The 15,131-nt window shown below is 54.0% G+C and overlaps 1 protein-coding gene across 1 annotated transcript in view; it reads right to left on the reverse strand.

Annotated features, from left to right (window-relative positions):
- Positions 1-15,064, reverse strand: part of DOCK6 (dedicator of cytokinesis 6) — a 40,683-nt gene extending 25,619 nt beyond the window's left edge. Inside the window, exons 1-3 of the mRNA XM_075577486.1 lie at positions 14,900-15,064; positions 11,451-11,584; positions 5,369-5,458 (exon numbers count right to left, since the gene is read on the reverse strand). Coding sequence (XP_075433601.1) covers positions 5,369-5,458; positions 11,451-11,573 — 213 coding nt within the window. The 5' untranslated portion in view covers positions 11,574-11,584; positions 14,900-15,064. The remainder of the gene's footprint in view (positions 1-5,368; positions 5,459-11,450; positions 11,585-14,899) is intronic.
- Positions 15,065-15,131: the final 67 nt, after the last annotated feature.

Here is a 15,131-nt window from a genome sequence, read left to right on the forward strand (position 1 = left end):
CCTGTGATGGGATAAGAGGGCGTCTCACACACGGGGTTCCTATAAGTATAATAGGGTCAGTGACACCTCCCTGTGATGGGATAAGAGGGCGTCTCACACACGGGGTTCCTATAAGTATAATAGGGTCAGTGACACCTCCCTGTGATGGGATAAGAGGGCGTCTCGCACACGGGGTTCCTATAAGTATAATAGGGTCAGTGACACCTCCCTGTGATGGGATAAGAGGGTGTCTCACACACGGGGTTCCTATAAGTATAATAGGGTCAGTGACACCTCCCTGTGATGGGATAAGAGGGCGTCTCACACACGGGGTTCCTATAAGTATAATAGGGTCAGTGACACCTCCCTGTGATGGGATAAGAGGGCGTCTCACACACGGAGTTCCTATAAGTATAATAGGGTCAGCGACACCTCCCTGTGATGGGATAAGAGGGCGTCTCACACACGGGGTTCCTATAAGTATAATAGGGTCAGTGACACCTCCCTGTGATGGGATAAGAGGGCGCCTCACACACGGGGTTCCTATAAGTATAATAGGGTCAGTGACACCTCCCTGTGATGGGATAAGAGGGCGCCTCACACACGGGGTTCCCATAAGTTAATAGGGTCAGTCACACCTCCCTGTGATGGGATAAGAGGGCGTCTCACACACGGGGTTCCTATAAGTATAATAGGGTCAGTGACACCACCCTGTGATGGGATAAGAGGGCGTCTCACACACGGGGTTCCTATAAGTATAATAGGGTCAGTGACACCTCCCTGTGATGGGATAAGAGGGCGTCTCACACACGGGGTTCCTATAAGTATAATAGGGTCAGTGACACCTCCCTGTGAGGGGATAAGAGGGCGTCTCACACACGGGGTTCCTATAAGTATAATAGGGTCAGTGACACCTCCCTGTGATGGGATAAGAGGGCGTCTCACACACGGGGTTCCTATAAGTATAATAGGGTCAGTGACACCTCCCTGTGAGGGGATAAGAGGGCGTCTCACACACGGGGTTCCTATAAGTATAATAGGGTCAGTGACACCTCCCTGTGAGGGGATAAGAGGGCGTCTCACACACGGGGTTCCTATAAGTATAATAGGGTCAGTGACACCTCCCTGTGATGGGATAAGAGGGCGTCTCACACACGGGGTTCCTATAAGTATAATAGGGTCAGTGACACCTCCCTGTGATGGGATAAGAGGGCGTCTCACACACGGAGTTCCTATAAGTATAATAGGGTCAGCGACACCTCCCTGTGATGGGATAAGAGGGCGTCTCCCACACGGGGTTCCTATAAGTATAATAGGGTCAGCGACACCACCCTGTGATGGGATAAGAGGGCGTCTCACACACGGGGTTCCTATAAGTATAATAGGGTCAGCGACACCTCCCTGTGATGGGATAAGAGGGCGTCTCACACACGGGGTTCCTATAAGTATAATAGGGTCAGTGACACCTCCCTGTGAGGGGATAAGAGGGCGTCTCACACACGGGGTTCCTATAAGTATAATAGGGTCAGTGACACCTCCCTGTGATGGTATAAGAGGACGTCTCACACACGGGGTTCCTATAAGTATAATAGGGTCAGTAACATCTCCCTGTGATGGTATAAGAGGACGTCTCACACACGGGGTTCCTATAAGTATAATAGGGTCAGTGACACCTCCCTGTGATGGGATAAGAGGGCGTCTCACACACGGGGTTCCTATAAGTATAATAGGGTCAGTGACACCTCCCTGTGATGGGATAAGAGGGCGTCTCACACACGGAGTTCCTATAAGTATAATAGGGTCAGCGACACCTCCCTGTGATGGGATAAGAGGGCGTCTCCCACACGGGGTTCCTATAAGTATAATAGGGTCAGCGACACCACCCTGTGATGGGATAAGAGGGCGTCTCACACACGGGGTTCCTATAAGTATAATAGGGTCAGTGACACCTCCCTGTGATGGGATAAGAGGGCGTCTCACACACGGGGTTCCTATAAGTATAATAGGGTCAGTGACACCTCCCTGTGAGGGGATAAGAGGGCGTCTCACACGGGGTTCCTATAAGTATAATAGGGTCAGTGACACCTCCCTGTGATGGTATAAGAGGACGTCTCACACACGGGGTTCCTATAAGTATAATAGGGTCAGTAACATCTCCCTGTGATGGTATAAGAGGACGTCTCACACACGGGTTCCTATAAGTATAATAGGGGCAGTGACACCTCCCTGTGATGGGATAAGAGGGCGTCTCACACACAGGGTTCCTATAAGTATAATAGGGTCAGTGACACCTCCCTGTGATGGGATAAGAGGGCGTCTCACACACGGGTTCCTATAAGTATAATAGGGGCAGTGACACCTCCCTGTGATGGGATAAGAGGGCGTCTCACACACAGGGTTCCTATAAGTATAATAGGGTCAGTGACACCTCCCTGTGATGGGATAAGAGGGCGTCTCACACACGGGGTTCCTATAAGTATAATAAGGTCAGTGACACCTCCCTGTGAGGGGATAAGAGGGCATCTCACACACTGGTTCCTATAAGTATAATAGGGTCAGTGATACCTCCCTGTGATGGGATAAGAGGGCGTCTCACACACGGGGTTCCTATAAGTATAATAGGGTCAGTGACACCTCCCTGTGATGGGATAAGAGGGCGTCTCACACACGGGGTTCCTATAAGTTAATAGGGTCAGTGACACCTCCCTGTGAGGGGATAAGAGGAAATCTCACACACTGGTTCCTATAAGTATAATAGGGTCAGTGATACCTCCCTGTGATGGGATAAGAGGGCGTCTCACACACGGGGTTCCTATAAGTATAATAGGGTCAGTGACACCTCCCTGTGAGGGGATAAGAGGGCATCTCACACACTGGTTCCTATAAGTATAATAGGGTCAGTGATACCTCCCTGTGATGGGATAAGAGGGCGTCTCACACACGGGGTTCCTATAAGTATAATAGGGTCAGTGACACCTCCCTGTGAGGGGATAAGAGGGCGTCTCACACACGGGGTTCCTATAAGTATAATAGGGTCAGTGACACCTCCCTGTGATGGTATAAGAGGACGTCTCACACACGGGGTTCCTATAAGTATAATAGGGTCAGTAACATCTCCCTGTGATGGTATAAGAGGACGTCTCACACACGGGTTCCTATAAGTATAATAGGGTCAGTGACACCTCCCTGTGATGGGATAAGAGGGCGTCTCACACACGGAGTTCCTATAAGTATAATAGGGTCAGCGACACCTCCCTGTGATGGGATAAGAGGGCGTCTCCCACACGGGGTTCCTATAAGTATAATAGGGTCAGCGACACCACCCTGTGATGGGATAAGAGGGCGTCTCACACACGGGGTTCCTATAAGTATAATAGGGTCAGTGACACCTCCCTGTGATGGGATAAGAGGGCGTCTCACACACGGGGTTCCTATAAGTATAATAGGGTCAGTGACACCTCCCTGTGAGGGGATAAGAGGGCGTCTCACACACGGGGTTCCTATAAGTATAATAGGGTCAGTGACACCTCCCTGTGATGGTATAAGAGGACGTCTCACACACGGGGTTCCTATAAGTATAATAGGGTCAGTAACATCTCCCTGTGATGGTATAAGAGGACGTCTCACACACGGGTTCCTATAAGTATAATAGGGGCAGTGACACCTCCCTGTGATGGGATAAGAGGGCGTCTCACACACAGGGTTCCTATAAGTATAATAGGGTCAGTGACACCTCCCTGTGATGGGATAAGAGGGCGTCTCACACACGGGTTCCTATAAGTATAATAGGGGCAGTGACACCTCCCTGTGATGGGATAAGAGGGCGTCTCACACACAGGGTTCCTATAAGTATAATAGGGTCAGTGACACCTCCCTGTGATGGGATAAGAGGGCGTCTCACACACGGGGTTCCTATAAGTATAATAAGGTCAGTGACACCTCCCTGTGAGGGGATAAGAGGGCATCTCACACACTGGTTCCTATAAGTATAATAGGGTCAGTGATACCTCCCTGTGATGGGATAAGAGGGCGTCTCACACACGGGGTTCCTATAAGTATAATAGGGTCAGTGACACCTCCCTGTGATGGGATAAGAGGGCGTCTCACACACGGGGTTCCTATAAGTTAATAGGGTCAGTGACACCTCCCTGTGAGGGGATAAGAGGAAATCTCACACACTGGTTCCTATAAGTATAATAGGGTCAGTGATACCTCCCTGTGATGGGATAAGAGGGCGTCTCACACACGGGGTTCCTATAAGTATAATAGGGTCAGTGACACCTCCCTGTGAGGGGATAAGAGGGCATCTCACACACTGGTTCCTATAAGTATAATAGGGTCAGTGATACCTCCCTGTGATGGGATAAGAGGGCGTCTCACACACGGGGTTCCTATAAGTATAATAGGGTCAGTGACACCTCCCTGTGATGGGATAAGAGGGCGTCTCACACACGGGGTTCCTATAAGTTAATAGGGTCAGTGACACCTCCCTGTGATGGGATAAGAGGGCGTTTCACACACGGGGTTCCTATAAGTATAATAGGGTCAGTGACACCTCCCTGTGATGGGATAAGAGGGCGCCTCACACACGGGGTTCCTATAAGTATAATAGGGTCAGTGACACCTCCCTGTGATGGGATAAGAGGGCGCCTCACACACGGGGTTCCTATAAGTATAATAGGGTCAGTGACACCTCCCTGTGATGGGATAAGAGGGCGTTTCACACACGGGGTTCCTATAAGTATAATAGGGTCAGTGACACCTCCCTGTGATGGGATAAGAGGGCGTCTCACACACGGGTTCCTATAAGTATAATAGGGTCAGTGATACCTCCCTGTGATGGGATAAGAGGGCGTCTCACACACGGGGTTCCTATAAGTATAATAGGGTCAGTGACACCTCCCTGTGATGGGATAAGAGGGCGTCTCACACACGGGGTTCCTATAAGTTAATAGGGTCAGTGACACCTCCCTGTGAGGGGATAAGAGGGCATCTCACACACTGGTTCCTATAAGTATAATAGGGTCAGTGATACCTCCCTGTGATGGGATAAGAGGGCGTCTCACACACGTGGATCCTATAAGTATAATAGGGTCAGTGACACCTCCCTGTGAGGGGATAAGAGGGCATCTCACACACTGGTTCCTATAAGTATAATAGGGTCAGTGATACCTCCCTGTGATGGGATAAGAGGGCGTCTCACACACGGGGTTCCTATAAGTATAATAGGGTCAGTGACACCTCCCTGTGATGGGATAAGAGGGCGTCTCACACACGGGGTTCCTATAAGTATAATAGGGTCAGTGACACCTCCCTGTGATGGGATAAGAGGGCGTCTCACACACGGGGTTCCTATAAGTATAATAGGGTCAGTGACTTCCTTTCTCACCTTGTTTGGGTCGAGTTTGGATTTCTCCACGTGATTTGAATCCTTCACCACCTGAACTTCCCCTTCTCCAAACCGCTCAGAATAAAACTCCTGGGGCACAAAGCAGATACCTCAGCACAGGTACAGCGCGGGCAGTGCCATCCTCCCCCCCCTCACACACACTACTACACCATGCCATGTATACACAGCACAGGTACAGCGCGGGCAGTGCCAGCCTCCCCCTCACACACTACTACACCATGTATACACAGCACAGGTACAGCGCGGGCAGTGCCATCCTCCCCCCCTCACACACACTACTACACCATGCCATGTATACACAGCACAGGTACAGCGCGGGCAGCGGCAGTGCCAGCCTCCCCCCCACACACACTACTACACCATGCCATGTATACACAGCACAGGTACAGCGCGGGCAGCGGCAGTGCCAGCCCCCCCCCCCTCACACACACTACTACACCATGCCATGTATACACAGCACAGGTACAGCGCGGGCAGCGGCAGTGCCAGCCTCCCCCTCACACACACTACTACACCATGTCATGTATACACAGCACAGGTACAGCGCGGGCAGCGGCAGTGCCAGCCTCCCTCACACACACTACTACACCATGCCATGTATACACAGCACAGGTACAGCGCGGGCATCGGCAGTGCCAGCCTCCCCCATACACACACTACTACACCATGCCATGTATACACAGCACAGGTACAGCGTGGGCAGTGCCAGCCTCCCCCCCCTCACACACACTACTACACCATGCCATGTATACACAGCACAGGTACAGCGCGGGCAGCGGCAGTGCCAGCCTCTCCCTCACACACACTACTACACCATGCCATGTATACACAGCACAGGTACAGCACGGGCAGTGCCACGCTCCCCCCCTCACACACACTACTACACCATGCCATGTATACACAGCACAGGTACAGCGCGGGCAGCGGCAGTGACAGCCTCTCCCTCACACACACTACTACACCATGCCAGCCTCCCCCTCACCCACTACTACACCATGCCATGTATACACAGCACAGGTACAGCGCGGGCAGCGGCAGTGACAGCCTCTCCCTCATACACACTACTACACCATGCCATGTATACACAGCACGGGTACAGTGCGGGCAGCGGCAGTGCCAGCCTCCCTCTCCCTCACACACACTACTACACCATGCCATGTATACACAGCACAGGTACAGCGCGGGCAGCGGCAGTGCCAGCCTCCCCCATACACACACTGTTATTATAAAATATACAACCAGAGCCACGGAAATCGCCCGTCCGATTGGATGCTCCACGTGGTAAGGGTAAACATGTAAATATACAAAGAAATCAAATCATAGCATAATACTGTAAAACATACACATACATAAACAAACAACACTTAACAAACGCTGAGAACAACAGGTAACTACTCACAATAGCATTTAATATGGCATATCATTAATATCATAAAATACACTTATTACACATAAAATAGTACATAAAAACATATATTAGGTTCAGGCAAGATTCTCCAACTCGGATGGGGGTACCTGCTTACCGAAAACAGGATGTAATCAGGCAATGGATAATTCAAAGAGTATCCCCTCTTATGGATAGCTGCTGCTGCTGCTGCTGCTGCTGTTGTTAACACCTGGGCAGGGACAGGTTTTTCCAGCTAGCTGCGTCTGCCTCAGTCCTCTCCCAGCACTGCAGAAGCTCCAGGACCACACACAGAGATACTTCCTGGTCTGCCCGCACCACGTGCACCAAACACAGCAATGCTGAAATGTTGGATATTCCTACGCCAGCATGTGCTTTCCCACAGCTCACAGCTCACAGCTTCGGAAGGGTACAGCACTCACACCCGAGTAGTGGGGCCCTCACAGAACCACCCTACGCGTTTCGAAAGTCTTGCTTTCTTCCTCAGGGGTTAAAAGTAATCCCTGAGGAAGAAAGCAAGACTTTCGAAACGCGTAGGGTGGTTCTGTGAGGGCCCCACTACTCGGGTGTGAGTGCTGTACCCTTCCGAAGCTGGGAGCTGTGAGCTGTGAGCTGTGGGAAAGCACATGCTGGCGTAGGAATATCCAACATTTCAGCATTGCTGTGTTTGGTGCACGTGGTGCGGGCAGACCAGGAAGTATCTCTGTGTGTGGTCCTGGAGCTTCTGCAGTGCTGGGAGAGGACTGAAGCAGACGCAGCTAGCTGGAAAAACCTGTCCCTGCCCAGGTGTTAACAACAGCAGCAGCAGCAGCAGCAGCAGCTATCCATAAGAGGGGATACTCTTTGAATTATCCATTGCCTGATTACATCCTGTTTTCGGTAAGCAGGTACCCCCACCCGAGTTGGAGAATCTTGCCTGAACCTAATATATGTTTTTATGTACTATTTTATGTGTAATAAGTGTATTTTATGATATTAATGATATGCCATATTAAATGCTATTGTGAGTAGTTACCTGTTGTTCTCAGCGTTTGTTAAGTGTTGTTTGTTTATGTATGTGTATGTTTTACAGTATTATGCTATGATTTGATTTCTTTGTATATTTACATGTTTACCCTTACCACGTGGAGCATCCAATCGGACGGGCGATTTCCGTGGCTCTGGTTGTATATTTTATAATATATATTTTATTATATCGATTAGAATTGCTTTGATCATTACAGTGTTGAGCGCCACTGATATAACTTCTTTTCCACTTCTATAGCCTGACTAGGGGTCAGGGTTATATCACCGGCTGCCAGCTCACTGTGGGATATAGCGCTACCTATTTGTTTTTTCTCCCATACACACACTACTACACCATGCCATGTATACACAGCACAGGTACAGCGCGGGCAGCAGCAGTGCCAGCCTCCCCCTCACACACACTACTACACCATGCCATGTATACACAGCACAGGTACAGCGCGGGCAGCGGCAGTGCCAGCCTCCCCCTCACACACTACTACACCATGCCATGTATACACAGCACAGGTACAGCGCGGGCAGCGGCAGTGCCAGCCTCCCCCTCACACACACACTACTACACCATGCCATGTATACACAGCACAGGTACAGCGCGGGCAGCGGCAGTGCCAGCCTCCCCCTCACACACACTACTACACCATGCCATGTATACACAGCACAGGTACAGCGCGGGCAGCGGCAGTGCCAGCCTCCCCCATACACACACTACTACACCATGCCATGTATACACAGCATAGGTACAGCGCGGGCAGTGCCAGCCTTCCCCCCTCACACACACTACTACACCATGCCATGTATACACAGCACAGGTACAGCGCGGGCAGCGGCAGTGCCAGCCTCCCCCTTACACACTACTACACCATGCCATGTATACACAGCACAGGTACAGCGCATGCAGCGGCAGTGCCAGCCTCCCCCTCACACACACACTACTACACCATGCCATGTATACACAGCACAGGTACAGCGCGGGCAGCGGCAGTGCCAGCCTCCCCCCTCACACACACTAATACACCATGCCATGTATACACAGCACAGGTACAGCGCGGGCAGCGGCAGTGCCAGCCTCCCCCTCACACACACTACTACACCATGCCATGTATACACAGCACAGGTACAGCGCGGGCAGCGGCAGTGCCAGCCTCCCCCCTCACACACACTACTACACCATGCCATGTATACACAGCACAGGTACAGCGCGGGCAGCGGCAGTGCCAGCCTCCCCTCACACACACACTACTACACCATGCCATGTATACACAGCACAGGTACAGCGCGGGCAGCGGCAGTGCCAGCCTCCCCCTCACACACACACTACTACACCATGCCATGTATACACAGCACAGGTACAGCGCAGGCAGCGGCAGTGCCAGCCTCCCCCTCTCACACTACTACACCATGCCATGTATACACAGCACAGGTACAGCGCGGGCAGCGGCAGTGCCAGCCTCCCTCACACACACTACTACACCATGCCATGTATACACAGCACAGGTACAGCGCGGGCAGCGGCAGTGCCAGCCTCCCCCTCTCACACTACTACACCATGCCATGTATACACAGCACAGGTACAGCGCGGGCAGCGGCAGTGCCAGCCTCCCCCTCTCACACTACTACACCATGCCATATATACACAGCACAGGTACAGCGCGGGTAGCGGCAGTGCCAGCCTCCCCCTCACACACACTACTACACCATGCCATGTATACACAGCACAGGTACAGCGCGGGCAGCGGCAGTGCCAGCCTCCCCCTCTCACACTACTACACCATGCCATATATACACAGCACAGGTACAGCGCGGGCAGCGGCAGTGCCAGCCTCCCCCTCACACACTACTACACCATGTATACACAGCACAGGTACAGCGTGGGTAGCGGCAGTGCCAGCCTCCCCCTCACACACACTACTACACCATGCCATGTATACACAGCACAGGTACAGCGCGGGCAGCGGCAGTGCCAGCCTCCCCCTCACACACTACTACACCATGTATACACAGCACAGGTACAGCGCGGGTAGCGGCAGTGCCAGCCTCCCCCTCACACACACTACTACACCATGCCATGTATACACAGCACAGGTACAGCGCGGGCAGCGGTAGTGCCAGCCTCCCCCTCACACACTACTACACCATGCCATGTATACACAGCACAGGTACAGCGCGGGCAGCGGCAGTGCCAGCCTCCCCCTCACACACACTACTACACCATGCCATGTATACACAGCACAGGTACAGCGCGGGCAGCGGCAGTGCCAGCCCCCCCTCACACACACTACTACACCATGCCATGTATACACAGCACAGGTACAGCGCGGGCAGCGGCAGTGCCAGCCTCCCCTCACACACACTACTACACCATGCCATGTATACAAAGCACAGGTACAGCGCGGGCAGCGGCAGTGCCAGCCTCCCCCTCTCACACTACTACACCATGCCATGTATGCACAGCACAGGTACAGCGCGGGCAGCGGCAGTGCCAGCCTCCCCCTGACACACACTTCTACACCATGCCATGTATACACAGCACAGGTACAGCGCGGGCAGCGGCAGTGCCAGCCTCCCCCTGACACACACTACTACACCATGCCATGTATACACAGCACAGGTATAGTGCGGGCAGCGGCAGTGCCAGCCTCCCCATCACACACTACTACACCATGCCATGTATACACAGCGCAGGTACAGCGCGGGCAGCGGCAGTGCCAGCCTCCCCCTGACACACACTACTACACCATGCCATGTATACACAGCACAGGTATAGTGCGGGCAGCGGCAGTGCCAGCCTCCCCCTCACACACTACTACACCATGCCATGTATACACAGCGCAGGTACAGCGCGGGCAGCGGCCGTGCCAGCCTCCCCCCTCACACACACTACTACACCATGCCATGTATACACAGCACAGGTACAGCGCGGGCAGCGGCAGTGCCAGCCTCCCCCTCACATACTACTACACCATGCCATGTATGCACAGCACAGGTACAGCGCGGGCAGCGGCAGTGCCAGCCTCCCCCTCACACACTACTACACCATGCCATGTAAACACAGCACAGGTACAGCGCGGGCAGCGGCAGTGCCAGCCTCCCCCTGACACACACTACTACACCATGCCATGTATACACAGCACAGGTACAGCGCGGGCAGCGGCAGTGCCAGCCTCCCCCTCTCACACTACTACACCATGCCATATATACACAGCACAGGTACAGCGCGGGTAGCGGCAGTGCCAGCCTCCCCCTCACACACACTACTACACCATGCCATGTATACACAGCACAGGTATAGTGCGGGCAGCGGCAGTGCCAGCCTCCCCCCTCACACACTACTACACCATGCCATGTATACACAGCACAGGTACAGCGCGGGCAGCGGCAGTGCCAGCCTCCCCCTCACACACACTACTACACCATGCCATGTATACACAGCACAGGTATAGTGCGGGCAGCGGCAGTGCCAGCCTCCCCCCTCACACACTACTACACCATGCCATGTATGCACAGCACAGGTACAGCGCGGGCAGCGGCAGTGCCAGCCCCCCCTCACACACACTACTACACCATGCCATGTATACACAGCACAGGTACAGCGCGGGCAGCAGCAGTGCCAGCCTCCCCCCCCCCTCTCACCTGCAGGCGGTGAGAGATCTCTGCCAGTTTGGTGATAGACGGTTCTTTATACACAAACTCCTGCTCATCCAAGTCTCCAAATTTCGAGCCGTAAAATCCGACCCGGAAATAAGTCCCAAACATTCGCTGAGAGCCTGCATGGGTGATATAGCAGAGAGGTGCAGGGCAGGATGGAGGTGCAGTGACAGAGCTGTGTGTGTGTGGGGGGGTGCAGTACAGGAATAGCAGAGAGGTGCAGGGCAGGATGGAGGTGCAGTGACAGAGCTGTGTGTGTGTGGGGGGGTGCAGTACAGGAATAGCAGAGAGGTGCAGGGCAGGATGGAGGTGCAGTGACAGAGCTGTATGTGTGGGGGGGGGGGAGGTCTGTACAGGAATAGCAGAGAGGTGCAGGGCAGGATGGAGGTGCAGTGACAGAGCTGTGTGTGTGGGGGGGAGGTCTGTACAGGAATAGCAGAGAGGTGCAGGGCAGGATGGAGATGCAGTGACAGAGCTGTGTGTGTGTTTGGGGGGCTGCAGTACAGGAATAGCAGAGAGGTGCAGGACAGGATGGAGGTGTAGTGACAGAGCTGTGTGTGTGGGGGAGGGAGGTCTGTACAGGAATAGCAGAGAGGTGCTGGGCAGGATGGAGGTGCAGTGACAGAGCTGTGTGTGGGGGGGGGGGGGGCAGTACAGGAATAGCAGAGATGTGCAGGGCAGGATGGAGGTGCAGTGACAGAGCTGTGTGTGTGTATTTGGGGTCTGTACAGGAGTAGCAGAGAGGGCTGCAGGAAGGAGGTGCAGTGACAGCCAGCCCAGCAGCCAGCCCCCCCAGCCCCCCCAGGGAGAGAGAGGTGCAGGGCAGGAAGGAGGTGCAGTGACAGAGCTGTGTGTGTGGGGTCTGTACAGGAATAGCAGAGAGGTGCAGGGCAGGATGGAGGTGCAGTGACAGAGCTGTGTGTGTGTGTGGGTCTGTACAGGAATAGCAGAGAGGTGCAGGGCAGGATGGAGGTGCAGTGACAGAGCTGTGTGTGTGTGTGGGGTCTGTACAGGAATAGCAGAGAGGTGCAGGGCAGGATGGAGGTGCAGTGACAGAGCTGTGTGGGTGTGTGGGGTCTGTACAGGAGTAGCAGAGAGGGCTGCAGGAAGGATGGAGGTGCAGTGACAGAGCTGTGTGGGTGTGTGGGGTCTGTACAGGAATAGCAGAGAGGTGCAGGGCAGGATGGAGGTGCAGTGACAGAGCTGTGTGTGTGTGGGGGGGGGGCAGTACAAGAATAGCAGAGAGGTGCAGGGCAGGATGGAGGTGCAGTGACAGAGCTGTGTGGGTGTGTGGGGTCTGTACAGGAGTAGCAGAGAGAGCTCCAGGGCAGGATGGAGGTGCAGTGACAGCTTTGTGGTTGTGTTTGGGGGGTCAATATAGGAATAGCAGAGAGAGCTGCGTGTGTGTGTTTATGGGGGGGTTAGTACAGGAATAGTAGAGCGGGATAGGTGTGTGGGGGGGGGGTCAGTACAGGAATTGCAGAGTGGTGTGTGGGGATCAGTACAGGAATAGCAGAGGAAGATGTGTGTGTATGTGGGGGAGGGGTCAGTACAGGAATAGCAGAGAAGGCTGCAGGAAGGATGGAGGTGCAGTGACAGAGCTGTGTGGGTGTGTGGGGTCTGTACAGGAATAGCAGAGAGGGCTGCAGGGCAGGATGGAGGTGCAGTGACAGAGCTGTGTGGGTGTGTGGGGTCTGTACAGGAGTAGCAGAGAGAGCTGCAGGGCAGGATGGAGGTGCAGTGACAGCTTTGTGGTTGTGTTTGGGGGGTCAATATAGGAATAGCAGAGGACGCTGCGTGTGTGTATGTGGGGGAGGGGTCAGTACAGGAATAGCGGAGGGAGCTGCGTGTGTGTATGGGTGGGGGGAGGGGTCAGTACAGGAATAGCAGAGGGAGCTGTGTGTGTGTATGGGTGGGGGGAGGGGTCAGTACAGGAATAGCAGAGGGCGCTGTGTGTGTATGGGTGGGGGGAGGTGTCAGTACAGGAATAGCAGAGGGAGATGCGTGTGTGTATGGGTGGGGGGAGGGGTCAGTACAGGAATAGCAGAGGACGCTGTGTGTGTATGGGTGGGGGGAGGGGTCAGTACAGGAATAGCAGAGGGAGCTGCGTGTGTGTATGGGGGGGAGGGGTCAGTACAGGAATAGCAGAGGGAGCTGCGTGTGTGTATGGGGGGGAGGGGTCAGTACAGGAATAGCAGATGGAGCTGCGTGTGTGTGTATGGGTGGGGGGGGGGGTCAGTACAGGAATAGCAGAGGGAGCTGCGTGTGTGTGTATGGGTGGGGGGAGGGGTCAGTACAGGAATAGCAGAGGGAGCTGCGTGTGTGTGTATGGGTGGGGGGAGGGGTCAGTACAGGAATAGCAGAGGAGATGCTTGTGTGTATGGGTGGGGGAGGGGTCAGTACAGGAATAGCAGAGGGTGCTGCGTGTGTGTATGGGGGGGGAGGGGTCAGCACAGGAATAGCAGAGGGACCTGCGTGTGTGTATGGGGGGGGAGGGGTCAGCACAGGAATAGCAGAGGGACCTGCGTGTGTGTATGGGGGGGGAGGGGTCAGTACAGGAATAGCAGAGAGAGCTGCGTGTGTGTATGGGGGGGAGGGGTCAGTACAGGAATAGCAGAGGGAGATGCGTGTGTGTATGGGGGGGGAGGGGTCAGTACAGGAATAGCAGAGAGAGCTGCGTGTGTTTGGGTGGGGGGAGGGGTCAGTACAGGAATAGCAGAGAGAGCTGTGTGTGTGTATGGGGGGGAGGGGTCAGTACAGGAATAGCAGAGAGAGCTGTGTGTGTATGGGGGGGAGGGGTCAGTACAGGAATAGCAGAGAGAGCTGCGTGTGTGTATGGGTGGGGGGAGGGGTCAGTACAGGAATAGCAGAGTGAGATGTGTGTGTGTATGGGTGGGGGTCAGTACAGGAATAGCAGGAGGAGCTGTGTGTGTGTATGGGTGGGGGGAGGGGTCAGTACAGGAATAGCAGAGTGAGATGTGTGTGTATGGTGGGGGGAGGGGTCAGTACAGGAATAGCAGAGTGAGATGTGTGTGTATGGGTGGGGGTCAGTACAGGAATAGCAGAGGGAGCTGTGTGTGTGTATGGGTGGGGGGAGGGGTCAGTACAGGAATAGCAGAGTGAGATGTGTGTGTATGGTTGGGGGGAGGGGTCAGTACAGGAATAGCAGAGTGAGATGTGTGTGTATGGGTGGGGGTCAGTACAAGGAAATAGCAGAGTGAGATGTGTGTGTGTATGGGTGGGGGGGGGGGGTCAATACAGGAATAGCAGAGTGAGATGTGTATGTATGGGTGGGGGTCAGTACAGGAATAGCAGAGTGAGATGTGTGTGTGTATGGGTGGGGGGGGGGGTCAGTACAGGAATAGCAGAGTGAGATGTGTGTGTGCGTATGGGTGGGGTCAGTACAGGAATAGCAGAGAGGGTCTCGCACTTACCAGTAATTCGCAGCCAGCGCCGCAGACGGAGAGTGAGGGAGGAAGAGGGGAAAATACAATCAGAAAGTGAGAAGTGATGGGCGGTAACTGTGCCTCGCACGGCCCCGAGCCACACGCACACGTGTGCTACGTGTACATACAATTACATGCACACGCGTTGTACATGGACATGTCTATAGACACACAAACAAACGTGCACACAAAAGCAACACACATGTACAGACAGGAACAC

This window comes from Ascaphus truei, chromosome 20 (assembly GCF_040206685.1).
Source record: "Ascaphus truei isolate aAscTru1 chromosome 20, aAscTru1.hap1, whole genome shotgun sequence".
In the NCBI taxonomy this organism is placed as follows: domain Eukaryota; kingdom Metazoa; phylum Chordata; class Amphibia; order Anura; family Ascaphidae; genus Ascaphus; species Ascaphus truei.